Raw genomic sequence first — 27082 nt, forward strand, 5'->3', positions numbered from 1 at the left:
GAACATTAAAAATAAACTTTTTCCACATTGTTTGTTTGGGGGACTCACATCCTACATACATACATACACATCTCTCAATGATTGACTCTACTGCATGTGTCACATGGAAAATTACTACAAATATAGTGTAATCTGCTCTTTTACTTCAGTTACAAAAGATTTAGATTGTCTAGTTCATGTGAAAGAAACCATAAATTCTACTACTTTCCAATAGGCTACAGTTACTAAATCCTACAGTCTGCCTTGCCGTCATAAAAGGTGATAGACTTACAATATAATATCCTGTATGTAACACACACTTTGGCAATTGCACAATCATGCATTGATTCTCTCCCCTTGGATCCCCTCCTCTGCTTCAATTAGAGACATGGGCTTGGAGTACATTCCCCGTCCAACATTATAATTTAGGATGGCAGATTTAGCCTTAAACATGAGTTACAAAAGGTTTTCTTTACCCCTCTACACAAATCTCTTCATGCTCAGTCCTCCTGCTCCAGCAAAGTCTCACAAAATAAATAAAAATAATGAGCACAAACCCAAACGCAGATTATGTGTTGTGGACACAAATAATGTGAAGATTACATTCTCCCACCATGAAAGGATAATGGGACAATACCAATTGGACAAGCCATTTTCATGTGCTCTTGTCATAAAGGTTGGCTAACAACCTTGGTTAGGGAAGTAAAACTTTGGTTAAGGATAAGGGTTAGTATAAGGATAAGGCTTTGCTCATGGTTAAATAAGAAAAACTTTTTGCTGAAAATGAAGAAAAAAAAACACTCACAGTAGATTTCATGAGACCAGGCTGTCCTGCTCAGCGCTAGCCTGGTTCCAGACTCCTGAATCACGTCCCGCCCACTCTTCAGATTTTGTCGAGCGATTCAGAGAGTCTGGTGTTGCTCTACTCAACGGCTTGTTCTCACTCTGAGACACAATTGAGCCAATCAGCGACCTTCGTGGGCGGGACTAAAGTTTAAACCATTCGTGCAACTGTTTTTCATTGGCGCAGAATAAATTTGTTGAAATCACCCCCTTAACCAACATATTGTCTTGGCAAAAAACTATATTACTGTCAAAATCGTCTAACCCGACATTCTTGGTAGAGTTGGTAAATACGGCCAGCATCATGTCACTGAAAATAACGTCAGAGCGGCCGGATACATCAGTCACTAGTGATTGGTTTGGGGAAATTCAACCCCCCCCCACACACAGAAAATGGCTAAAAAGGAAGCAATCTCAGGCTGAATAATGGAGTGGGAATGAAATGGCCATTCAGTCTGAATATCAGGCTAGCTTACTGCTGGCCATGAGATCATGAACTCTTGCCTGCATATTTTCTCATAGCTTCTTTGCAGTGCGTACGATACCAACACCAGCTTTGTCAGCGCCTTCCCTCCCTCTGCTTCCCCCACTGCCTTCCCTCTCTGTGTGACACTGTGATATAGGGGGAGCGCTGCTGGTTAAGCGTTAGCTTATTGCCCTGCCTTCAGGGGGATGGCTTCCCTGCTTTCCCTCTATCGCTCTCTGTTGCTCCGTCTTTCTGGTGGAAAAGAGTCTGTCTGGTTAAGGCTTTTCTCCGGGAAACCTCGGTGACCTTGAGTGTGCGCTTTCAAAAAATATATCCAGGTGTGAGAGCCAGCAGTCAGGCTCTGCTCTGCTGTGTTGCAGTGGGGGATCTTTCTCCTTTAACAGTGGGTTGTTGTTGGTGTAAAGCTTTTGCCCTCTTGTCTGTGTGTTTCTCTGCAAAATACACCTACATCTGCAATAACTAAAAAAAATTAAAACATCTGAACATTTCAATTTCCAACATAATTATTTGGACTGTAAATATAACAATTGCCTCTGTGAAAACTAAAACTGAGTTTGGAATTTGAACATGAATGCAGGATAATTCAAGATTCAAGATTCAAGATTCAAGAAAACTTTATTGTCCATTAGTGCAGGCAATAATGGAAATTTGTCTTTCGCTAGTGCATAGCTCACTTAGAGATACAATACAGTGCATATAGGAACATAAGTGCACATAAAAAGACAACACAGTACATGTAGTAAAATCTCATGCAGTTAAAAAGTTGACCAGTGGCAGTTAAGAATTAAATACTAAATATAAAGTGCTGTATGCAAGATATAAAGTGCTGTATGCTAGCTCAGCTCAGTAGGTCTGTAGGTTCCTTCTAGCTGTTGAGCTGCGCAATGGCAGTGGGGATAAAGGATTTTTTAAAACAGCACTTCCGTGCACAGGGGACTCTGAACCTTCGCCCCGACGGCATCATCTCAAAAGAGGTGTGAAGGGGGTGGGATGTGTCATCAAGGATTTTGTTGGCCATTCTGTTTACTGCTTTTGCATGATGTTCTGGGAGCTGGGTCTGTGTGCAGCCTGTGATTTTGGTTCCCTGGTTGACCACTCTGGAGAGTTTGGCTTTACTCCTCACAGACAAGTGACCAAACCAGGACACAATGTTGAAGGTTAGTACACTTTCAATCAGGGCTTGGTAGACACTGCTCAGGATCTCTTTTTTGACATCGAACCCTCTAAGTTTCCGCAGCAGAAAAAGTCGCTGCTGGGCCTTCTTATATACAGCCTCCCCATGCCCTGTAAAAGAGAGGGTCTGGTCTATTTCAGTGCCAAGGTATTTAAAACAGGGTACTTGCTCCACTTCTTGGTTATTAATCTGCAGTGGCTTTGACAGTGGGTGGGGCATGATGGTTTTGTTGCCTCCCAGGCACATCTCCTTGGTCTTAATCACGTTGAGTTTAAGATTGCGCTTATCAAACCACTCGATCAGTTCGGCAACATAGTCCACATATGTGTTCAAAGACTGAACATTGGTCAGGCGAGCTACCACAGCCATATCATCTGCGTACTTCACTAAGGTGAGGCAGTTGTTATCGCACATAATCTCGTTGGTATAAATAGAGAATAAAACAGGGGACAGGGCACAGCCCTGGGGAACCCCTGTATTTAAAATCAACTCATCAGAAAAACATCTGTTCAGATTGACACGTTGGGGTCGGTTGCATAAAAACTCTCTGATCCATAAAATCAGGGTGGGGTGAACTTGCAGATCACAGAGACACTTAATAAGTGTATTTGGGTGCACAGTATTAAAAGCTGATGAAAAGTCCATGAATAAAACTCGTGCATATGCCCCTGCCTTGTCTAGATGTTTTGATACAGCATGAAGGAGTGTCAAGCTTGCATCCTCTACTCCCCTTTTAGCCTTGTATGCAAACTGCAACGGGTCCATTTGGTCGCTCAGTGATGCTGTGAGCTGTTTGCATATAACCGTTTCCATGCATTTACTGAGAATGGGGGTGAGGGCTATAGGACGAAAGTCGTTCATGTCTTTGGCCCTGGGCTTCTTGGCAACAGGGATGATCGTAGATGTTTTCCAGGTGAGTGGGACTGAGCTAGTATCAAGGAACAACTGGAAAAGTCTGGCAAACACAGCACCTAGTTGATCAGCACAGTCCTTTAGGATCTTCCCTCTAAGGCCATCTGGCCCAGCAGCCTTGCGTGGGTTAAGTTTACGGAATATAGCTACAACCTCCTTCTCTGACACTAATATGGTGCTGTCAGTCTGTGGCAAAAGCAGCTCCTCAATGGGGTCTTTGGACTTGTCAAATTGTGCGTAAAATATATTCAATTCATTTACAAACTGTGTGGGGTCAAGGCATTGGATGGTTTGTTTTGTCTGTGGCCTACCCATCATAATGTTGAGACCTTGCCATGCATCTCTTGCGTTACCAGAACTAAGCTTGTCCTCAACCTTGTTTTTGTAGTCCAGTTTAGCCTTCCTCAGTTTGTTTTGAATTTCTTTGTTTAAGGTGTTAATTCTTTCTCTGTCACCCTGTATGAAGGCATACTTTTTCTGGATCAGACTTTGTTTTATGTCTTTAGTGATCCAGGGGTTGTTGTTGGGGTAAACTTTAATGGATTTTGTGGGAATAATGGACTCTGTGCAAAACTGTATATAATTAGTAATAGAGTCAGTGAGCATGTTGCAATCATCATTACTATTAAAGAAAACATCCCAGTCAGTGCACTCTAGGCAGCCTCGCAGCTCTTCAACTGCATCATTCGTCCAAGTAGGAATCACCTTGGTCTGTGTGGAGAATGTTTTAAGTCTCTGCCTGTATCTAGGCTGCAGATGAACAACATTGTGATCAGAACGGCCCATTGGTGGCCGGCACCTTGCGATGAATGCGTTCGGTACATTGCCAAAGCATAGATCCAGTGTTCTGTTCAGCCTAGTGGGACAGGTCACATACTGCTCAAGGTTAGGCAGTAGAGATGTAACGTCACAGTTATTAAAGTCACCAAGTAGAAATACTCAATCTTTTCTTATTTTCGAAGGCATATTCAGTATATTATTATCTTTTGTACATTTTTATCATGGCATTGTGATCAATAGAGGTGATTTTTCCCTTGAGCTCAGAACCTTCTTCACTTTCTTGGTGAATATGTCACCAAAAACACACAAGGATTTCTCTTTTTGGTTTTTCTTTAAGAACACTTAAAGCAAATATTGCTTTAGCGTTAAAGTACATATATTTTAAATGTGTTTTGCACTCTCACCATATTTTCCCCTTGCCTCTTTGTTCACACCTCTTCAGTCTTTGTAATCTATTATCTACAGTACAATAGTAAGCACAATTGTATTCCTCTATTATTTACCACACTGTGGATTCTCTGAAGCAATTACGAGAAAGCCATTTATATCGGGTAAATATACAAAGAGAGACAGCGAGAGAGAAAGGGGGGGGGGGGGGGGCAAAAATGTGGATTCTGTACCATTAAATGTTGACCTGGAAATAAACGACCTTGGTGACCAATCTCAGATGTATTATTTGATATCTGTGCTCGTTTCAGTACAGGAGGAGGACACGGCACAGTATGTGAGAAGAAAGTGCCAAAGGGAACAGGAAAATGGCTCTCTTTCATTCTCCTCTATAGGAGAGGCAAGCAATTGCAGGGTAAATTTACTAAAGCCGCAATTCACAGACCTCCAAACTGTTGTAGGATGTAGTTGGAAGCCATATGTAGGTCGTCTGAGGACAAGAAATCTTTACACCCTGGAGGACCTTCATTACTTACACTACATGTGGGGTTAACACTGCTGTGGATATGTTGGCCTGCATGGAATGATGGTTGCTGTGCAGTGGTTCAAAAAAAGAAAAAAAGACCAATCACAAAACATACCGAGAACAAAAACCCTCAGTGACTCAAACCCATGAATTTCCCACTCTCTTCCAGTAGCGAGCTTTCAGCCCTGCGCCGCCATCACGCTGCTATAAAGGTCACTGAGAATCACACGCCGAATACTTACCGAGCCACCTGACCCGGCCAATCAGCCACCAGCCAAGGGCTTTTTCACACAGACTGAAATGAGGTGGGCTGTGCGCAATCAGCTGAAAGAGGCTGACCCCTCAGCCATGTCAGACCTTTTTTTAACCTTTCAGACAAGGTTTTTGCTTTTGGGAGGAAAAAAAAAAAAAAAGCTAGTACCCTTCAAAAGCCAGCAATTTGGAGTGTTTTGAGATGACTCTGCTCAAAGCATTTCAGTGCGATCGTAGCTTGTGATAATGCTTCAGAAATGTACACACTGTTTGTGATTATGAGTTGTAGAGTGACTCACTGATGTCCCCTTTTTGTTGTTTGTCCTTGCGGGCGGTGCCTGGGTAGGTGGATCAGACAGGTAACAGTATGTATGGGACGCACTCCAAAAGAAGATCAAGGTCTGCACAACATTGCAATCCTTGGTTTGATGTTTATTGTGCAAAAATGTGTGAACTGCAGAGGATTCAGCCTACTATCAGTCCTTAGTCAGTAGATGATTATGAGTGATAGGAATAAGTTCATTCTACGTAAGCGTGCTCAAACATTTATTTTAAACATTTCTCCATGCAGTTAGCGGTATTAGTTAGCAGTTAGTGACAGCATAATATGTCATTTGTCTGACAGTTACCTGGCGACAGGTTTAGAGGTTTTATGAATAATTACTGCCCTAATTGCTTAACATTTGTGTTGACGTTACTCCAGAGGGCGAGTGATCATTGGAGGAGAAGAGTAAAAGATGGCAAGACCTCATGTCTTGACAACCAGAGCAAGCTGGACTGTGAACAGGCCTGTCATGTTCCTCCAAGGCAGTGATGCCATGATGTGTGCATCTGAAGTGACAGCAGGCTGAAGCAGACAGATCTCCCATCTCTGTGACACTGTCGCTACTCCTTTGCCGAGGGTATTTGGTTCAGTCGGAGCAAGAGACAGTTACATTTGTGAAATTTCTTGCTGGGTGTGTTCGTGTGCCGACAGTCTCACAAAATTTAGTGAAATGAGCATGAACTCTGAAATGCAGATTATGAGTTGTGGATATAAATAATGTGAAGGATATGTTCCTCCGCCACAAAAGGATTATGTGACAACTGGACATGTCATCACATGAAAAGGTTAGCCAATGGTTGAGTTTAGGCAAATAAAACTTTGGTTAGAAGACTTCTTCACATTAATTGGGAATTGAACCCAGGTCACCAGAGTTGAAGGTAAACAAAACATCCATCCACCACTCTGACCTCCACACTTCCCACCTCACTATTTCAGTGCCAAACTACCACCTGTTTCTAGTCGTGTCTCTTCCATGTAATCCTTTAGTGGAGGGGAAATGTATTGCTCTCACCTTTTGTGCATAGAGCACATTATTTAAATTTAAAAGACTAATTTCAAACGTTTTCATGGGACCAGGCTGCATGTGCTGGTGCCTGCTTTGTTCTGTGAAGGTTTTGGTATGTCGTGAACATGGCGATATCTGCTATACTTAAGCGTGGTCTGAATAATATCAATCATAATAATACAATTTACCAAGTGCTTCAATTTACACATTTTCAGCTGTATAAAAAGAGTAAACTGGTACCATTAGTTCCAGCTTAGCAGAACAGACAGAGCTAGAGACTATGTAACTTTTTTTTAGCTCTATTATCCTAAAATTACAAAGTTATATAAAAAAGTGTTGGCTTGCAAGTTCACTCAGGAGTTTGGCGATTACACTACATTCAGCCAAACAAGACACCACGACTCCCATCTTTAGATTTCTTTATTTCTGATATCATCATCAAAATTTTTACAAAACATTTTCTGACAATAATATACTCAAAGAAGAGCCATATTTTTGCGCTTGGACCAGGTCTCCACAAAAATGCTTTAGGTCTGAATACAGTAAAAAGAACCAGAAACCAAAGAAGAAATAAAAAAAGAAAAAAACAACAACAAACCAACTACCGAAGAAAACAATGCAGCGCATATTTACACCCTACAGAAATCAATGCTCTCCGTAGGAAATGGATGAGAAGGAGAAAGCAGGAATCCCACGGTTTATATGGAAAGCATTTGAGAGGCAGCAAAAAAAGGGAAAATGCTTTGAGCATGTAAGGAAACAAACACTGGTACTGATATTGCTTTCTGTCAGCTTCTTTCTGCGTTTTTTTTTTCTCACCGCACTTTCAAGTCAATTGCAGCGGTAAAACGCAGCCCATTTAAATAAAACCTCCCTTTCTTCGGTGCTCACATAAATCCAATTAGGGGCGTAAACGGGCTTTGTCAGACAAACGGAAAAGTGTGTTTCTCTGACAGAGGTTAATGATCATGCCTTCAGTTTCTCTGTCCCCTCTGACATGAGCAATGGCAGAAAAACAGAGTCAGGACAATAAGGGTCAAAGGTTAAAGACTCCCTGCTAATGTGAAACAGCATGGAACAATAACAATCAATGGGGACCGGGGCTGGCCTGAACATCAGTGGTGGTGACGGTGGTTCAGAGGAGGTAGAGGGGTAGGTGCTGCTATAGATACACACAGGCCTTCTGGGTACATGCGGGGGTACAGCTAACTTGCTATAGCAATGCTTCCAGTCTCTCTTTACGCCTGTTATCATGACAAAGTTTATTAATTCTTAGCATTTTTACGGTCTGGTGACAGCAGAGACAGCCAAATCAGTGGTAAGTCAACGCAACAAACAGAATGATACGCTAACAAAAAAATACAGAGCTTAGATTGGGAATCTACAAGCGGCAGGCAGGGAGCATTAGCTTGTGTTTTCCGCTCAGCCCCCGTTCTCCGTGTGTGTGTATATATACTGGCTCTCTGGAGTCTTGACTATGTGCTGTATAGGTAAAGTCCCAGTATGCTGCTGCCTGCGAGTAAGACACGGATGCATGGCGGAGGAAGAAAAGCTGCAAATCCACGTCTGGCTTGGAATTAATTTTTCAAATCTATTTATCAGGTAATGGATTAGAGCCTACTGAACTGTTGTGGACGGCCTCGGGTGAACCGGAGGGGGAGGGAGCAGCCAGAGATGCTGAGGCATGGGATACAGGAGAGGCTTAAAACAGCAGGCTTGGTTGACATGGCATCAAAACCTGCAGTACATCATTATCGGATGTCAGAACCTGCGTGTGTGTGTGTGTGTGTGTGTGTGTTTAGTTTGCTGTGTGTGTGTGTGTGTGTGTGTGTGTGTGTGTGTGTGTGTAGCCAGGGCATGTGGAGGAGTCGATATGCTTTGTAAAATCCTTAAATGTCCTTTAACCATGTTGAATCTTGGTAGTGTGTGTAAATTATGAATTAGATTCAAATAAAGGATTTAAAACCTGTGTATGTGTGTGTGTGTGTGTGTGTGTGTGTGTGTGTGTGTGTGTGTGACTATGTGTGTTTATGTATCTATGTATGCAAGCATGCATATAATACATGCAGATGCAAGTCGATTTGTGCCCGTCTTTTTGTTTTGTGTGTATTTTAAGTATAGTGTACAGAATGCTTATGTGTGTGACTGAATGTGTGTGTGTCTTAGTTTGGCTGAAGCGGTTAGCGTCATTTCTTCCAGTGGAAGTAAGGCTGCCTGGGACAGTCAAGGAAATCACAAAGCCTTCATCTTAATAGAATAAAATGTCCTTGCACTTACCCCATTTGTCCCCCTCTCTTCCCTTTTGTACAGTATCTCTAGCTCCCTCTCTCGCCTCCTCTGCTCTCCCTTTTCCCTTAGAGATTTGCATTTAGCCGTTCCTCTGAGCATAAACAGTGAAATATGAAAGTTTTCACTGCAATTCCTCAGACCTTTATTCACCCCCCCTAAAGCAAAAAAAGAAAAAGAAAAAAAAAAAAAAAAAAGAAATGTTCCCAGTAGGAATTTGAGCCCAAACTCAAAGGGTGGGGGGTGGGGGGTTGGGGGGGTGTACAAAACTATAAACAAACAAAGCAGAATAGAAAATAAAGGCTGTTGGCATTGCGGGGCTAGCACAGACGGTCCTGGAGTTCAGCTCAAACATGCATCATTAGCATGCAGCGCCTGTGCTTCCAGCTCTCTGATGGCATTGGAGAAAAAAAAAATGGACAAAAGACTAAATAATTGCTGGCAGCAGGATTCGAACATTCCACTGAACATATCAGATTTTATCAGGGAGGGAGTCATGATTAATCAATTGCTTATTAGTGGCTGATTTAATTGTGAACATACAATGATTTTATTAGTGCTTCCAATTACACATGGAGGGCAAAATAGTTTTGATCATTGTGTTTGGACTAAATTGTTCCTTTATCGCTGTTCCGAAAACGAAAGCAATTACTACGTATGGGGCACTGATGTAGGAGAGAGACCATAAAAGAGAAAGCCTGTCCCAGGAGTGAGTGGCCAACACAAGCCTCTCTGCTGTCTGACTTAACAGCCTATAGTGCTAGGGAACTCTACTTTAGGTGCGGTGGGGGCAGGAATGGGTCAGCGAACAACTTGCTTTGAAAACACCGAAGTTGTCCGAGACACGTGCTTCTGGTTCTAGGGCATTCCAGACAGGAAATATCCTCCACACTGTTTGTCTCTGGTTCAGTGCTCCCTCCTAACTGGGCATAGTTTCCCAAAATATCAGCATGCGGACAGAAATAGAACATCATTAAACAGGTTCACCCAAGTCACCAAGAGGCAGACATGAAATTCAGGCCAAGGAGTTAGCAGGGGTGATATAGAGCAAGGCAAGACAATACATGGATAGAATTGAGAGAGCTCCCATTATAAAGACATTGGCACAGCTGTTATTACAAAGTAAACTCCACCAGCACTATTAAGCAACCGTACTGAGCGAATCAACTGCTTTTATGCAATGTCCTGTACACGAAGGGGACAAAACCCTTCTTGGCCATGAAATCGTGAAGAGTTTCGGGTCACTTATGTTTTGGGGCTTGGGTTTTGGTAAAAAACATTTAACAAAATAATGGCACATCAAAAGAAAACATCCTTCACAAGTTTAACTCTCGGTGTAAAGAATAGCACACTTCTTCTCCCCGAGTAGATCTTGAAATGGCTGAAAGTGTTGAAATTCTTAAACAAGAGGACTGGGATGGGATGAAAGTAACAACACATCATACAGCCACCTCCTGCAAGATTGCGATCCTAGACACGTGTGAAGTCAGAACTGAAAATATGGGTTCTCTATGAGGTTTGACACTTAAGTACATCACAATAATAGGGCTCCCAATCTCCCCTTCCTCGTGTGATTCAGTCAAATGATTGGATTTGAGAAATAACCTCAGTAACAGAATTTCTGTGTAATGGTAGAATGGTGGAATAGTGGCGGGAGCAGATAGAAAAATATTTATCATTGAAACAACAGGAGCGCTACAGTAGGAACCATTTCACCGAGTCATCTTGGTAACAGATTCCCACTGCGTAGTGGATAAGGCTCCTCTTCTGTTCACAAGCAGTTTGTGTTTCAGAAGAAGTGAAGTACGTACTTTTTTTTCCTTCTTAAAGATTCTCTATTTACACGATAAATAAGTTCTATTAGATTTTGTCCTTTGATTAGTCTTATAGAATTTCTTGACATCATCTTTGAACATCTCAAAAACTGTCTCTTTTGTTCCAAGCCAAAAAACAAAACAAAACAAAATAAAAAATAAAAAAAAACATTAAAAAAAAGCAAACGCTTCCCTATTTTTTTCTCCTTCACCTTGAGGCCACACCCCCTTTTGTGGCGCTTTGGGAGTGGCCCACCTTGGCCCCTCGCAGTTTTACCACTGGATCAATCAGTTGCACTGTGGGAGGACCACGCACGTTACCACAACTCCAGGGAATATGACCACTGACATGTAGAAAATGACCATAATGAGCTGCTTGGATTCAACAGGAGATGATAGCTGACCGGCCATCACAGCCATGTCGTAAGTCCTCATCAACTCCATAAGTGAATGAGTAACGGTGGTCTTTATGGTGGCCAAGGGTGACAGAGTGCAATCAAGTCCTCGCACTGCAGGCACACTTGCTGGAAAAGTAGTTGTCAGGCAATATCCCCAGTATAGTCCAATGGGTTCATATGCAGGTCAAAGAGAAGTCAACGTGCCGGTTCAACATGCCCCCACTAGGCACTGTTGTTCTCTGTGGGGGGGTGGGGGGTGGCGGTGGGGTGGGGGTGGGGGGTGGCGGTGGGGGGGTGGGGGTGGGGGGAGTGCAGAGCACATGGCCATGACCTCGCCAACCCAGACGGTGCTCTCGAAATAGTCCAGTCTGATGAAAGTCAAACATTGATTCAACAATGTTTCAAATGAGTTAGGCCATTCGGGGCAGTGAGAGGTTTGACCTTCAGTGAAGTGGACCTTTTTAAGAATATGTACATATACTCTGCAATCAAATGTACTTATTTTACCACATAAATTCCCTATGATTACCTCTTTAAAGCATAGTAAATCATTCAACTGGGATAGAATCATATACAAAGACCTGTCATTCGGCTGTGAAACTACGGGCACCTGTATGTTTGAGAAATTCATGGAACATAATACCTCTTCTAAATTTTTAGTTTTTTTCCAGAACATCACCAAGATCATAGATAACGATTGAACTGATGCTGGGTGGACCGGGTAAGATACATCATTATCATAGATACCACATTTCTGTTTCGCTACCTCACCTTATATGCAACGCATGATGACATGGCTAATCTGTCGAGACAAGCCCAGTCCATCCTAGACTCCCAAGAGGTTTGGTTGTGTTGTAAATGTGAGTGGCAGACTCAACTTCAATTGGCAGAGGGTAGTTTAGTAGGCCAACCGGCATTCAAAAAGAATGCACATCATTAAAATAGGTCATGTGCATCAAAAGAAAAATAAAAGTAAACTCTTTGGTTTGACATGCACATTAATGGAATTCAGCATGAGACTCCACATTCAGAGAAATTGTAAAAAAAAAACATGGAGAAAGTATAGGTAATTTCTTGTCTTGAGAAAATTACTCATCTTTATGAAATAATCAGGTTTCCCATTGTTAATATCCACTGACTGGCAAGTTGAATAAGAATCACAGCAAGAAGCCTTCCAGCTCTACACATGACTAGCTCCATATTCCCTTTTAAGTTACTGCTCTCACTTTTTTGTGATCGAGAACCCTGTTTATTGCACTTTCCATTTGACTCAGCGCAAGTGGATTGCCATTATGCTTTGAACAGTTGCCCCAAGATGTTGTCACGGGCCACGGCAAAGACCAGATTTGGAACCAGGTAATACTTTTTCAATACCTTTCAATTTCCCATGAGCCAGGTGGAAGGGGTTTTCTATGAGGTGCTTGGGGGCAAAAAAAGAGAAATGATGAGCAAATTTCTCAGGACGCCTCAGCCTTTATATCGGTGAGATCATGTGTTTCCGATGCCAAATCCCTCCAGGAGTGATTTGAAATCAATGTTTTTGTCCTCTAGTGGCCGTCCCATACTAATGTGCTGAAAACAAGGCCCCACTGAAAAACCAGCTCCCCTGCCCCTTCATTTCAAAGTCACGGTGAATCAGAGGCCCCTGCCCCACTTCTAACAACCACCTGTGGCTCGGCTTGCTAGCGTCCAAATGTGAGCGTGGTGGTGCGCTCAGCAGGAGGGAAAGCACTGCTGCTGGGACCCTCAGTGGGTGGTCTAAGGGGAGGTGGGGGAGAGCGGGGCCCGGGCACAGGGGCACCTACGACGGCGGCAGAGGGCACGGCGGGGAGCGCCACCGTCTGTATAGTGCCCCTATCACGTGGGCCCAGGTCCTCCAGCCCCTCCAGGCCCTGTGGGGGTCCCTCGTAGCCCATGTTGAGCCTCAGGGGTTGATGGGCCTGGCAGTAGTCTACGATGGGCTGCTCATAGCGGTAGAATGTCAGCGCGCCCATCTGGTGCGGGACCTGTTTAGGCAGACAGAGAGCAATAGATGAAGGGAAAGAGAGAGAGAGAATGAGAGGGAGAGAATGAGAGGGAGAGAGGGAGAGACAGAGCAGAGGAGAGAGGATAAAGCCGGGGTGGAGAAGACAGGAGCAGAATTGTACAGGAATGACGGAAGTAAAGAAAGGAGAGAGAGGGAGCAAAAGGAGAGAGAAAAAAATCATTAGCCATATAGGTCTCAAGTCAGCAAACTCTGTGCCCTTTAGACATGCTGTAGCTAAAATAGCTACAGCTGGTTAATTAATTATGAACCATCAATATTATATCAATTCAAATAATGTTTTTTTATTCAAACCGTGATTCATTTGTTACACAACATTTCATTGTGACTCCCTGTGAGACTCTGAACCTAGAGCAGAGCTAATTTGGTAGCTCACTGCTGGCCCTCTGTAATCATCCTCACATGGTCACCACCTGAGCCTCTAACTATCCAAGACCCATTTGCAGCGAAGACTCTCCAAAATGTGTGCCGTGAAGCATCTGCGACAACTGCTTTTTACCGATGTGAGAAGCGTGTCTTGTAGAAGTGGGAGTACTCATCCTACCCACGACAACGTAATGCTCACTGTGACTGTCAGAAGAATAAGTAGATGCGCATTTGCATGTTCAAATAGGCGTGCATGTATGAATGACACACAAACCACACTGCGGTTGACAAAGCCGCAGCCACACTCTGCGCCGATGTTGTCCTCAACCTTCGGTACAAGAGCCGGAGCAAATAGGCCTGTGCTCTCTCCAGCGCCATGTCACTTGTGTCACAGCCAGGAGCGCTCTTCACATCTGGTTATGTGTGGAGTCTCCTGCTTCCTCCCCAACCTCAACACTGTGCCAAACAAACAGATGAGACTCTCGCAACACTCCCTCGCTCTAACTCTACCCACAGACTTCGCTGCCTTAACAAAGGCCAATTAAGGGATTTTTGAAAAGGCCGTGAAAACAGCAGGGAAAGATGGCAGTCGTCCTGAATTAAACACGGCTGCCTGGTAGAGCGGCAGATGATCAGATCCTTACACAGGCATCCGCGACAAGGAACACTCAACAGCAACAACAACAACTGCAACAGCGGCTACAAATATGACACCAAAACAGAAGAGATAAATAATACAAGCCTTGGCTCTGAGGATCTGATAGGTGCAGAGCAGGCGTCACACCGTCACTCCATCCGCACTACAGTACACTTCCTTAACCTTTTGTTTTTAACCTTTTACTTAACCAGTGATCATTACCAGGCAGGCTGCTTGGAGGGGAAACAGGTGCAAACAGGAAAATAGATTCACCACTAAGGGACAATAGAGGACTAATCGTGATGCAAGATAAAATCTAAAACAGGCTGCAAAACACAATAGAAGAAGACAAGGTAACAAGAGAGTGCATTTGGCAATAAATAAAAGGAGGCAGGTCTAAGAGCAACCCAAAAACAATGCCACCAATAAACATTCCTGTATATTTATATTACTTATGATACAAAGTGATTCTGATTTGATATCTGTATGTCTGGCATTGTTACTGACTCAAGTAAGAATTTTATTTTCTACTTGCCTACTGGACAAAAGGGGCAAACTATATCTGGAATTTGATATAATTTGGTAGATATCTGTGTGTTTTAAGTTCTCTTTTTGTGCTTCAGATATGAAGTGTGCCCCCCCCCCCCCTTATTTGCCGTGACTTTGCTTTTGTGTAGGTGTCGTGTTGTTGTATTTATCGACACAATGTTTATTATTGTGCGAATAGAATTCAGTTGCAGAAAAGGGGGAGAACAATGTGTGTGTGTGTGTGTTTGTGTGTGTGTGTGAGAGAGAGCGAGAGAGAGAGAGTAAAATGGAAACAGTCTGGGCTAACAAAGCTTCTCTTACTACAGAATGGCAGTGTAATTCATGAACCAAAGGCGTAAGAGAATGCTAGTCCGAGAGCACAATAGCAATATTTTAGAGGAAACAGCATTATGTGTAGCCTTGAGCCTTACTGTAACTCACTTCCAAGCAACACGGCATTACAATTCAATAAGCCACTACAATTCCACAGAGTTGTCAAGTCAAGTCTATTTATATTGCCCTTTATCACTAGCATGTCTCAAAGGGCTTTACATACCATATGCATACCATATACTGGTTTTAAACTTTGTGCATATGCTTTGGATGTATATTGTGTTTTAATGGGACCCCAGGAAGCATGCACAGCTAATGGGGATCTTTATTAATAAACATGTCATATATACCATACTACATATTATATACAATACTACATCAAACACACTTGCGCTCACATACGGGCAATATAGAGTCTCCAATTCGCCTAACTTTGGACGGTGGGAGGAAACCAGAGGAGACCCACGCAAACACTCCACACAGAAAGGAACCAGAAGCTTCTTGCTGTGAGGCGACTGTGCTAAAACAACTGAGTCACCGTGCTGCCATACACTCAAGCACTCATGTAATACAGTCGCTGATAGCAGGAAGGTAGAGCCCCTTGCAGTGTGAATATGGCCTGATCTTCACACTGAATGGCCATTTCGTTCCCACTCCATTATTCAGCCTGAGATTGTCTCTTAGTTAGCTGTTTTCTGTGTGTGTGTGGGGGTTGATTTCCCCGAACCAATCACTAGTGACTGATGTATCCGGCTGCTCTGATGTTATTTGCAGTCGACTAACTTGCAAGAATGTTGGTCGTTTTTGACAAAAATATAGTATTTGCACAGACAAGTTAAGGGGGTGATTTCAACAAATATTATTCTCCCAAAACGGCAATGAAAAAACGTGGCGTGACCGGCTCAAACTTTACTCCCGCCCGCAAAGGCGCTGATTGGCTCAATTGTTTCTCAGAGCGAGAACAAGCCATTGACTAGAGCAACACCAGACTCTCTGATTCGCTTGACAAAATCTGAAGAGTGGGAACCAGGCTAGTGTGAATGCTGACCTGCTAGGAAACTGTCAGGTCAGAAAACAACATCACCACAAAAAACAAATACTGGAAATCATTCCTGGTAATTCTTATCTTTCAGAAAATCACCTCTCTGCTTCCCTTCGCTCCCCCATCCCACCTACTCAGCTCCCTTACAACTACCACTACGCACCAGAATAACCAACCTTCCCGCTTTCTGTACCTCCTTCTCCCTCAAATGGACTCCATTAAGCGAGGCCGACTCATTACATTATAGGCACTCAGTGGATTACTCCCCTCATTCCCCTCTCAGTTCAAACCAACCACCACCACCACCACCCCCCCACCCCCCTCCACCGTCACCACACCACCGCCACCACCTCATCTCCCGTCACACACCCCAATCCACCTCAGCTCTCCTCACAGCTCCCTGCCCAGGTCCAACAAATTAATTAACCGATATTAACTCCTAACCATTTCAGTGGATTCTATCAAATTGTCAGGGCATAAATCTGGCCTCATGCTGTGTGCGTGTGTGTGTGTGTGTGTGTGTGTGTGTGTGTGTGTGTGCGAGAAAGAGAGAGAGAGAGAGTGTGTGTGAGAGAGAGCGAGAGAGAGAGGTATAAAGAGAGAGGGAGAGAGAGAGAGTTTAAAACCAATTTGACATAACATTATCCAGAGGAAAAGATTATACCTGTATTTTCCCCTCTTTTTTTCATTAGAGCGGCACAGCCTCCAACAGAATTTAGGCATAAATATCAGACGGCTAAGCTTGGCTTGTTGAACCAGCTTAATTGGCCCAAAATGCTATTTTTGTCAGTTGCTATGAACAAAAGCTGCTATTGATATACACGGGTCACCCAAGTGCTTGCAAGGTGCAGCTAACTCATTAGCAATGCTATCAGCCTCTCTTTGTGCCTCTCAGCATTAGGAAATTATTAATTCCTACCACTGAGCACTCTGCTGACAGTGGAGACAGCCAAATATGTAAATTAATAACATCTGGGCACAGGCTAACAAAAATACAATATACATGCTTCAATTTGGTTCCACGATGATCTAAAAATACGTGGTTTGGATGGGAATTTATGAGGCAGGGATGGGTGCGCACCTAACTAGCATGTGTTTGCTGTGTATCTCTGTGGAGAAACACTACCATGGTAATCAGAGACTGTAAAATCTAACATTTCCTTCTTCCATCTGTGGATTCTTCCTCTTCACATTACTCCCTCGCAGCAGCTCTGCAACCCAAATTTCTAAGGAGTCATCGGTGACTCTTGAAAAGGCCCCAACCCCCATAAATTCGTTTTTTTTTTTACAGTATTCCAGTGCCCCTCAGAAGTTGTGTTTCTTTTTGCATTCATGGTTTTATGAGCAGCTAAGGAGGCCAGTAACAGTGCCGCAGGCAGACAATGCTAATGCCTCCCTTGGCTTTAGGAGCACTACCGTTCAAAAGTCGACTGCTTCCCCAGCCAAACACTTTGATCCTCTCAAGTCACCTTATTGTAGCACAAAGAAGCATAACAAAGTGAAGAGGAGGGGCAACAGACCCCAACTAACGTTTTGCTCAGGGTTTACTTTTCTTACGTTTGTGTTATATTCATTTTTCAGGTTTTCTGTCTGTAAGCCTGTGAATTAAGTTGGGAATTCTATTGTATTTGTATCATAGTAAGTGGGAAGCCCCTTTTTTTCTCCTTTTCTCATTTTTATCTCCCTCTGTGGATATCATACACTATTCCTGAAAACATATTTTTACAGACAGGCTTTTGTAAGTTTAATTTATCGATTGATTTTTTACCTTTTTAGGGGCATTATGGAACATGCTGACCCTCATTTACCTGCGCTTCTACATTCAGACCATTTTCTCATGTTTAAAGTGATTTGTACTTTTGGCAGACGACTACGCATGCGCAGGTTCAAGTCTTAAGCGGCGTTCACATGAGCATTATGTCAAAAAATGGACAATATCCCATGTATTTCAATGAAACCTATGTACTGACAGGTGACATGGATTGATGAGCAGCACATGAAAATACTGCAACCCAGTCCGTCAAAAAAGTTGAAACTAATAGATTTTTTGATGGAGTGCAGGTGAATATCATCCACTAACAGTCTTCACCAGCCAATGAAATTCGTACAGACTGATTCAAAAGGTTCTGAGACACGCCCACAACAATGCAGCTGAGGTGGTTTCAACGCACACTTATTGAACTTTTAAACTTCATTGACAAGTTCTAATACATTATTTTACTCATAGCTGAAAAAGGTCTGCGTGACATTACAGAAGAAGATAATAAAGAATCTTCTATAAACCTTCTATGACCTTTCTTTCAGAGTAATTATAATTGCACTAAAATAAAAAAATACAATATTAATATGTAAAACAAGCAGCTTGCTGCAGTCTGATAAGTATCAGTTGGTAGAATAATACTATTGTACAGTTATTTATTTTTATTTAGACCTACCAATTTTCACTTGCAACTGTGTACAATTAAAAGATGTAAATATTGCTTTTATTAAAATGTCTGTTGCGCGCGTTGATTAAGTGTTGACATGACAAGTTTTAAAGTCCTTGTCTCCTAAAGTCATTGTAGATTAAACTGAAATAACTTCATCACCATTGTCTCAATAAAGACAGAATAATGAAAATAATGTAGGATACACATCTATGTCAACTGTATCATTAACACAATTAATTACACAATCACAACCTCCCAAACATACAGTATATTAATTTCCCTTCCTCAACATAGCACCAATTCCACTGTGCACACACTGTTCTTGTTATATTATTGTTGTCTTTGGCAGCATGTCTTCAATTCAGGTCTAAGATTGTTATTGTTTATCTCATACATTTTTATGTATTATTGTTTTATTGCCTGTAAAGCACTTTGTAGATTGCTCACTATTCATTATGGGCAATTATAGAGACTGAACCAAGACTGAGTTATTGGAAATAACTCTTTAATTACTCTTTCCTTTATCTAAAGCTTATCCTTCTTGTCCTCTTGGAAGAAGTGTAGAGATGCATTACCATAATTTAGTTTTGAATGTATCAAATCTATATTTGATGCAGGCTGTGATGCATATTTGATGTAAAGGTTCAGTGTTTATGCTATTGAAACTGTTTCAAAACACCCATGTCCCAGAGTGCCATGTTATTGTACAAAGTACTTACTGTCACGGAGAATAAATCTCAGCTTCCACAGAGCTCAGAAGTAAAGGCTTTTGTGATTTTCACATTTTTACCACCCACTGCAGCATCATTTCACAAGCCATTATTGTCCTGTCATCATTTCTTTTTATCATATCTCTTACTGGATGAGGAAATAATGTTTCAATTTACTAAAGCAATGACCATTGGTAATCATTTTTCAGTATGATGACTGTATATAATTGAAAGTAATGGTGCAGTATGTCAATATGAGCAGTGGAAATAATGTTTCAGTGTGCCAATATAATTACCATGTTTTATTATTCTAATGTCGTGACCATTGCTTAATCCAAACTTATTCCAAATTAGTTAGTAAATCGTTTGGATATTCTAAAAAGTCATATCAAGAGACAAGTGTGTTTTTTACACAGAAGATAACTTTCGGGTATTTTGCTGGCTTATTGTTAACAATTAGCCATAATAATAAGCTGATGTGTATGTGCAGAACATTATGTTTGTAGTTGTTTGTGGTAGTTCCTGTTGGTTTAAACAAAGTACATATTAAGTCCTCAGGCTATCTGGATGGTTGGGGAGATTATTATAATTTTTTTAAGATTGGATGAAATTTTAATGATTCCTGTAGGGAAACTGGGCCATTGTAGCAAATTGTAGTAGGATACATCAGAAAGCAAAAGGATTTTAATTAAGAATATAGAGAATAGCGGTTATGCAAACAAACTCTACTGCCAATTCCAACACTCAGACATATTAAGTACAAAATGAATGTATGAAAATGCATTAATGGGATCAGCACAACAGCACAAGTAATATCTGTAGCAGCAGAACATAGGACAATGTGAGATTTCTTCGTTATGAAAAGGTGACAAGTAAAAACATCAATATATAACAATGAAAGGAATATGGCAGTAACTCCATCAGCGGGTCAACACGGGGCCATACATATGTACAGAAATGTCTAGGCTTGTAGAATGGCAAAAAACCTTCACTAACCAGAACAACATGACCATAACCACTTGTCCTCTAAATACTATGACTCTCTGTATATGTGTGTGTACAATGTGCAGGAATGTGCATGTGGGTGTGCAGCACATCTGTGTGTGTGTGTGTGTGACTGCGTGTCATTGTGTGGGTGAGCACTGCCATTAAAATGCTGCTCCAGCATGCGGGGGTAGTCGGCGCAGATGTTGCTGGGCGGGCATCAATGACATGGAGCCCACCAGACAGGTTTTCAGCGGAGCAAAACACACGGACGTGTCTGAGGGGGTGTTAAGCCAAACACCATCAGATTTGTAAAAACACAGCACATCCCCAGAGGAAGACTTCCTAGCTGCACGTGTGTATGTGTGTATGTACACGCGCACGGCATGCATGTGTCTACGTGCGTGCATTTGTTTCCGTATACACAGGTCTGTTAATGTGTGTATTTGTGTGTGTCTTTATATGCGGTAATTAAACATACTTGCAGGCGCTATAAAAGAACGTGGGTGCTGGATCCTTGTTTCCTGGCATAACATCTCCTATGCTCTTACAAATAAGTAACACCCACTTTAAGCCCCGCACCCTCAGCCTGGGACCCGACTAAAGAGGCTGCCCGCCGCCGTACAAGCCTTAAAGTCATAAAGGGTCACTTAACTTCAGAGGCAGAATGTGCAGCAGTGACATTCCCTTGTAGAGCTATGTGTGCAAGTGTGCCCACATGTCCACATTTAAAACTAATTGATTCTCTAAACAAGCCGTTAGCCTCCCGCTAATTCCTTAATGACTGGAGGTCCCTTTATGTGCAGTGACTGTTGATTACAGGTCTCTGATACAACACAAGCACACACACACACGCACACACACACAGATGTATACAAACACATGGCACGCCTCCACTCACAAAGCCAGCTTAGGAGAGAGAGAGAGAGAGAGAGAGAGAGAGAGAGAGAGAGAGAGAGAGAGAGAGAGATTGAAAAAGAAAACTAGGGAAAGACAGAGAGGGAGAGAGAGAGGGATTGGGGCCCCCTTCACGCACCAATGCGTGCCCACCGTTGGCTCATCACATCCTCCTCCCACTGTACGGTACGTACAGTAAAGGAGCTTCTGCAGACCACAGCAAATGGGCCGTGAAATGTTACTCAATGCTCAACACGTTCTTCAGCCCGCTCTCCTTTCCGACACATCCAGCACAACGCACAATTACCGCGACTAATGAAGGTGGGGGCTGAGAATCTGTGAAACAACAGAAATGGAGGAGCTTGCAGTGTACAGTGTGTGTGCACTGTTGGTACTGTGTGTCTGTTTCCGAGTCTCACTTTGTTGCTAAGGAATCAACGCACATCCAGAATGATAACGAGACGTAATGTGATCATTCAAGTTTGTTTGTTTATTCGTCAATTTATGTATTTATTTATTCATGAATTAACGTATTTTTATTTTTTTATGTTGGTTATCTCAAACACCGCAGTGTTCTCCAAAGGCTACAGTAAGCTATCAGAGGTCATTGACCTTACATTGACCTGAGTAGTTTTCTACAAATCCATCCAATCAGAGGGCTTTGCTATTCCATAAAGGGAAGTCATCTTAGTCTGTGTTTTCATCATGAACAATTCAATGAGCAAAACTGATTTGGTGAACTTCAACAAAGGCAATATATACTCCTATATATACTACCAGTCAAAAGTTTGGACACATGCATTTTTCTTTATTTTTCACATTTTAGAATAATAGTAAAGACATCAAAACTATGAAATAACACAAATGGAATTATGCAGTGACCAAAAAAGTGTTAAACAAATCAAAACTATCTTATATTTTAGATTATTTAAAGTAGCCACCCTTTGCCTGATGGAAAGACAAAGGCTTTGGAAAGAAATTCATACATAGGCATCAACTTCTCTATTTATATTTGTCTAAGAAACACATTGCAAGCATTTAAGCATAAGCCTTTAGATCAAAATGGCTTTAAGATAATGAAAGACATAGTACATTCAATCAGGTGTGTTCAAACTTTTGACTGGTGGTGTACATTTATATATATAACATAGTCCCCTAGCAGGCAGTTTGTGTAGATAAACTGTACATGGCTTTTTGTTATCTAGATACATGCAGATGATCAAAATCAGAGCACGCAGATGTTATTTCATGGCCTAACAAACACATTTCAATTGCCTCTAGCTGTGGTCATACAGTAAATCTCCTGCATCCATTGCTGAGTGCCCAAATGCATATTAAGAAGGTAGAATGACAGGTTAGAGTATTAAGTGTCAACGGAGCACAATTTGTAGTTTTATTTCTGCTGTTCCATGGTGAATTCAAAGTTCCCAAATCTCTTGGCTGTAGATGGCCTTGCATTATGTGCTGCTTCCAGTAGTGGTACTGGCAGTGTGTCTGAGTAATGAGCATGACCCAAAATAAACGCTGTGTGGCCATCTTGGCTCTATACTGGGAGCGTCAGTCGCACTTTAATCAGGGATATTGGGGAGAAGTGTGCCTGGGAAGGCAGGCCGAGGCTTTTAAAGACCTGACTAATAAGACATGTCAAAGGGAGCTGGGCAGCAGCCAGAACTGATATGTGGGCCCTCTCCCTGTCTGCCTCCCGTTCTCTCTCACTGTGCACTGACTCAACAGCACTTGTACACAGATGGCCTTTTAACAAAGCTAGATGTTCACTGATGCAAACAAACACAATGCGAGGCATCTCAAATCAGCATGCGGCCTTTCATGGTCAATCATTTTCTTGTGTTCTCCTTGGACGCCTTGCCCTTGTCTGGCTTAAACTACTTGAAAAGTACAGATATTGATGATAAGAGTATAAGGTCAGACATGTAAAGACGGCTCTCCATCCCCGCTGTTTTTTTTTTCTTTTTGTGTTAACTTTTTAAACCATTTGTCACAATTTAAATTTTCCAAAGCAGCCCGTTCCATTTCCGAATGAAGATGGGAGTGTGGTGTGAAATGCCAGTTTGGTTTAATTATTGGTGGGTAAAATGCTACTTCTCGCTCCTCGCTCTCTGTATTATTGCATTAGTGAAAAGGCACAGGAGTGTGGCAGCAACTTCGATTTAGCGGTAGGTAGCTTATTTGATTAGAGCGAAAGAGAAAGAGAGAGAGAGAGCAGAAGAGGGAGGACGGAGAGACAGAGTGGTAGAGACAGGCATAGCGTTCATACTTTTGAGTGTTTTGTTTTAAAATACCCAAATCCTCAATCTTAAATTAATATTTAAATTTTTCTGGTAAGAAAAAGAAAGAAGTAGCTTTTAGAAACAGCCTTTACAAAGCAAAAAAAACACTTGTAGATTTATTTGAACAGCTCAATCCTTTGACAGTAGGCTGCTAAGACTATGCAGTGATAAAAACAGGCTTATCACACTGGTAGGACTAAATCATAAGGCTTCTGCTTGAACCAGATATATTCATGCACTAATCAGATTCTGTAGATACTGCATACTGATTGTGCTGTTCAAGGGATATCATTTATTTTCTATGACACATCCTAACCCGGGAACTACATGCCCTTGAACCAAGAGAGCTCATGTCTGCCAGCGAAAACCTGGAATCAAAACCTGAAAAAATAGGTTGAAAGCAAACTCCTCATAGACGAAAAAGCCTAATTGGGTGGTAAGATAATTCCTGGCTGGTATCTTGTCAGTCACTTCTATAACTTTGCATAAAACCCTGAGCAGGATTTTGTGTTGCATGTGTAAGACATAGTTTACACATACATTTACAAACACATTCCTCTGGGTCATTATTTTGTGAATTATTTTTCAAATGTATGTTGAAAATGGATTAGTAATTGGCAACAATATACATTTTGATGAATTTCTGCCCACTTTTAATGCGTGACCGTGTGCATGGGTGTGCGTATATTCTTTGATATTAAAAATTCTTATGAGCGAGAATCACAGCCACTAATTTAAATTAAAGCGATAACAACAACTTATTTGGCAGTAATTATGATAGATTGTGGAGTGTTGAATTAATGAGGAGGCGTATGTTTTCATCTGAAAAGATAATTAGCCATAGGGCTTAAGCAATGGGGGGAAAATCCAGGTCGTTCCAGGCAGTCCCTAAAGGAGCAGGTTTGCCCACACGTGTAGGAGAGCAAATCCCTCAAGAGAAAACCTTTCACTGAGAAACCTTGACCAGACAGTTCCTCTGAGGCTAGAACATCTCCACTCTGAATTTCAATAAGAAGAAATGCAAATGTTGAACTCTAAAGCATAAGAAATACAGTCATTTGGAATTTAGAGACTTTGTGGCAAATAATCTCTTTGAGCAATTTACTATTATGTGACAAGAAGTGTCTGTGAGCCCAGTGTTTCTTTACTTTCTTTACTATCTATCTATCTATCTATCTATCTATCTATCTATCTATCTATCTATCTATCTATCTATCTATCTATCTATCTATCTATCTTTTAATTAATAGCACTTTTATAGGACATACTTTCTCAGTGAACTGCATTAAGTGATCATCTTTACTAGTGTGATTGGAACAAAATCACATGATTTTAGTATATCCCACCAATCAATCACCATACACTGCAACCCAAATTTCCCTATGTTGATAATAAAGTTGCTATTCTATTCTACTCCACTTCAGTCTCTGACTTGTATTTAGGCCTGATGCACCATGGCACACTATATACTTGATACACAGTGATGAAATTGTCACTTGCACAATGATTACTTGATGAAAAAAAAAAAGAAAAGCTTCTGGCCAAGAAGTCAGAGCGGTGGTTTAATGAGGACAAAAACCAGATCCTCATCCAGGCTTTTGTTAGTTCACCTTCTTCTTCTTCTCCTAATGCAGACACCCAAAACAGAGCTGAAAACATGCCGCCGTAAGCAGAGACAAGCAAACACTGAATGACAGGAGCAGTGGCACTAGTAAACCTTGTGAGATGCCTGTTTAGCAAATGGTAATTAAAACCGCCTCAATCCTCAAATCCCTGATAAATATTTCATCAGGTGGCTCTCGGTGATTGCTATTGTAATGGAGCAACAATATTCAAATTGCCTTTAGTGAAATTACCACACCACTCCTGTAGGCACCCCCCCACACACACACGCACACAGACACATACACACGCACGGACACACACACACATACACACACACACACTAGTAGCCCCCCATTAGCAGACATATCCCTGCTTGCAAAAGCAAACAAAATAAGTGTGTCATATTTTACATCTTTCAAGCAAAGCCCAGATTTGACAGAACAAATCTTTAACGCAAAGAGACAAAAAAAAACAACTATGTTCTCAAAGACTGCAGTTAAAGGAGAATATCGCTCAATTTAGAAATTCACATCAAGTGTATGTGACAACACAAACAACTCTTTCACACTGCTAAAGTAATGTAATTGGTGATGTCACACCAGTGTATAACCCAGGGCCCTTTCATTGACAATATGGAAGACTTACTTTCTTGAGACAGTTTGGCCTGATCGACCTTTTAGACCTGCATCACTTTTTAATATTATAGTTGTGTTTACAGTTATAGTAGTAGGTTAGTAGTAGTAGTAGTAGTAGTAGTAGTAGTAGTAAGTAGTAGTGATAATAGTAGTAGTAGCAGTAGTAGTAATGAGTAGTAGTGATAATAGTAGTAGTAGTAGTAGGTATAGTGTATAGTAGGAGGTCTGGGGGTTTCCTCCACAGGGAGACATTTTTTTAAAATTTCAAACGAAAATGCATCAGCCTGGTGCACTTTGCATGAACATACATGGGTATAAATGATCATAACTTTGAGCAGCAGTCTGTACAGGACCACAGTAATGTGTTGTAGTGAGCTGTCTGTCTTATCTGTCGCTGTCTCTCTCCTCACTCCTCCCCTTCTGAATTATTCTCTTGCCTCCTTTTATTTCTCTCCTCCCCTCATCTCTCTTTGTCTCTGTCCTCCTCCTCTCTCTTGTTCAGTTCAGGTTGTGTAAACATAAACAGAGAGACACAGTTATTAATGACTGTATAAAACTTTAAAGGCTATATATGATGTACACTAAGCTCATCACTCCTCATCTGTCTCTTTACTGTAAAAAACAAAAAGATCAAATTCAATAATAGTTATATTTAATAATGTTGTGCCTCTATATTTCATTAAATGCTATTACAACCTAGTAAGCTACTTTGGTTTGATTGTTTGGGATGGAAACTTAACTTTAAGTATCGCTTATTTTAGGAAGCAAATTATTTCACCTGTCATCTGTTAGAAAGCTGATATTTTCCCATGCTACATCAAAGCTGTAGTAACACAGATCATTATGCCACCGGCTGGGTGAAAAGCCTCATCTATTCTGAATGGCTGGGGGAATTTATTATGCATTAGTAAGTATACATAGAGGCGCAAATGTAAAAACCTCATTTTTAAACACATTTTCTCACATTTTAGGGAAACAATGTCTCAAGTTGACAATGATATAGACGTTTCATGTGGAGGAAAATAGTTTTTATGCTTTTAATGTGCAGCAGCGCACATAAATAGAGCTGAATGGGAGGATGAACCTGACAAGACCGTACTTCAGCAACTAACTGACTAACCAGCTGGCAGACTGAGACACGACAGACATTTTGTTTAGAAACATCCGATATTATATTGACTCTAGCAAAGACGTTTGGTGGATGTCAAGCCTTTGAAAATCCATTTTGCGTTTGCAGTAAATGAAGAGTTTAGCTGTACTGCGTAGGCATCTAACATGAAGCTATCAGCCAAGTCAAGTGTCAATCCAAACTAACACTCCAGTGTCCATCTGGACACTATGGCAGTCGGCTCGCCAGGCCACAGCTGGCTGATTTCTGCTGTCTCTCCATATTTGGATAATTAATCACTAAACAC

General features: G+C 41.6%; 1 protein-coding gene across 1 annotated transcript in view; it reads right to left on the bottom strand.

The window, feature by feature from the left end:
• Positions 1-12851: 12851 nt before the first annotated feature.
• The window catches only part of LOC139921428 (leucine-rich repeat transmembrane neuronal protein 4), a 148826-nt gene continuing 134595 nt past the window's right edge, over positions 12852-27082 (bottom strand). Inside the window, exon 3 of the mRNA XM_071911654.2 lies at positions 12852-13175. Within this exon, the coding sequence (XP_071767755.1) occupies positions 12852-13175 (324 nt within the window). The remainder of the gene's footprint in view (positions 13176-27082) is intronic.

This window comes from Centroberyx gerrardi, chromosome 2 (assembly GCF_048128805.1).
Source record: "Centroberyx gerrardi isolate f3 chromosome 2, fCenGer3.hap1.cur.20231027, whole genome shotgun sequence".
NCBI lineage: Eukaryota > Metazoa > Chordata > Actinopteri > Beryciformes > Berycidae > Centroberyx > Centroberyx gerrardi.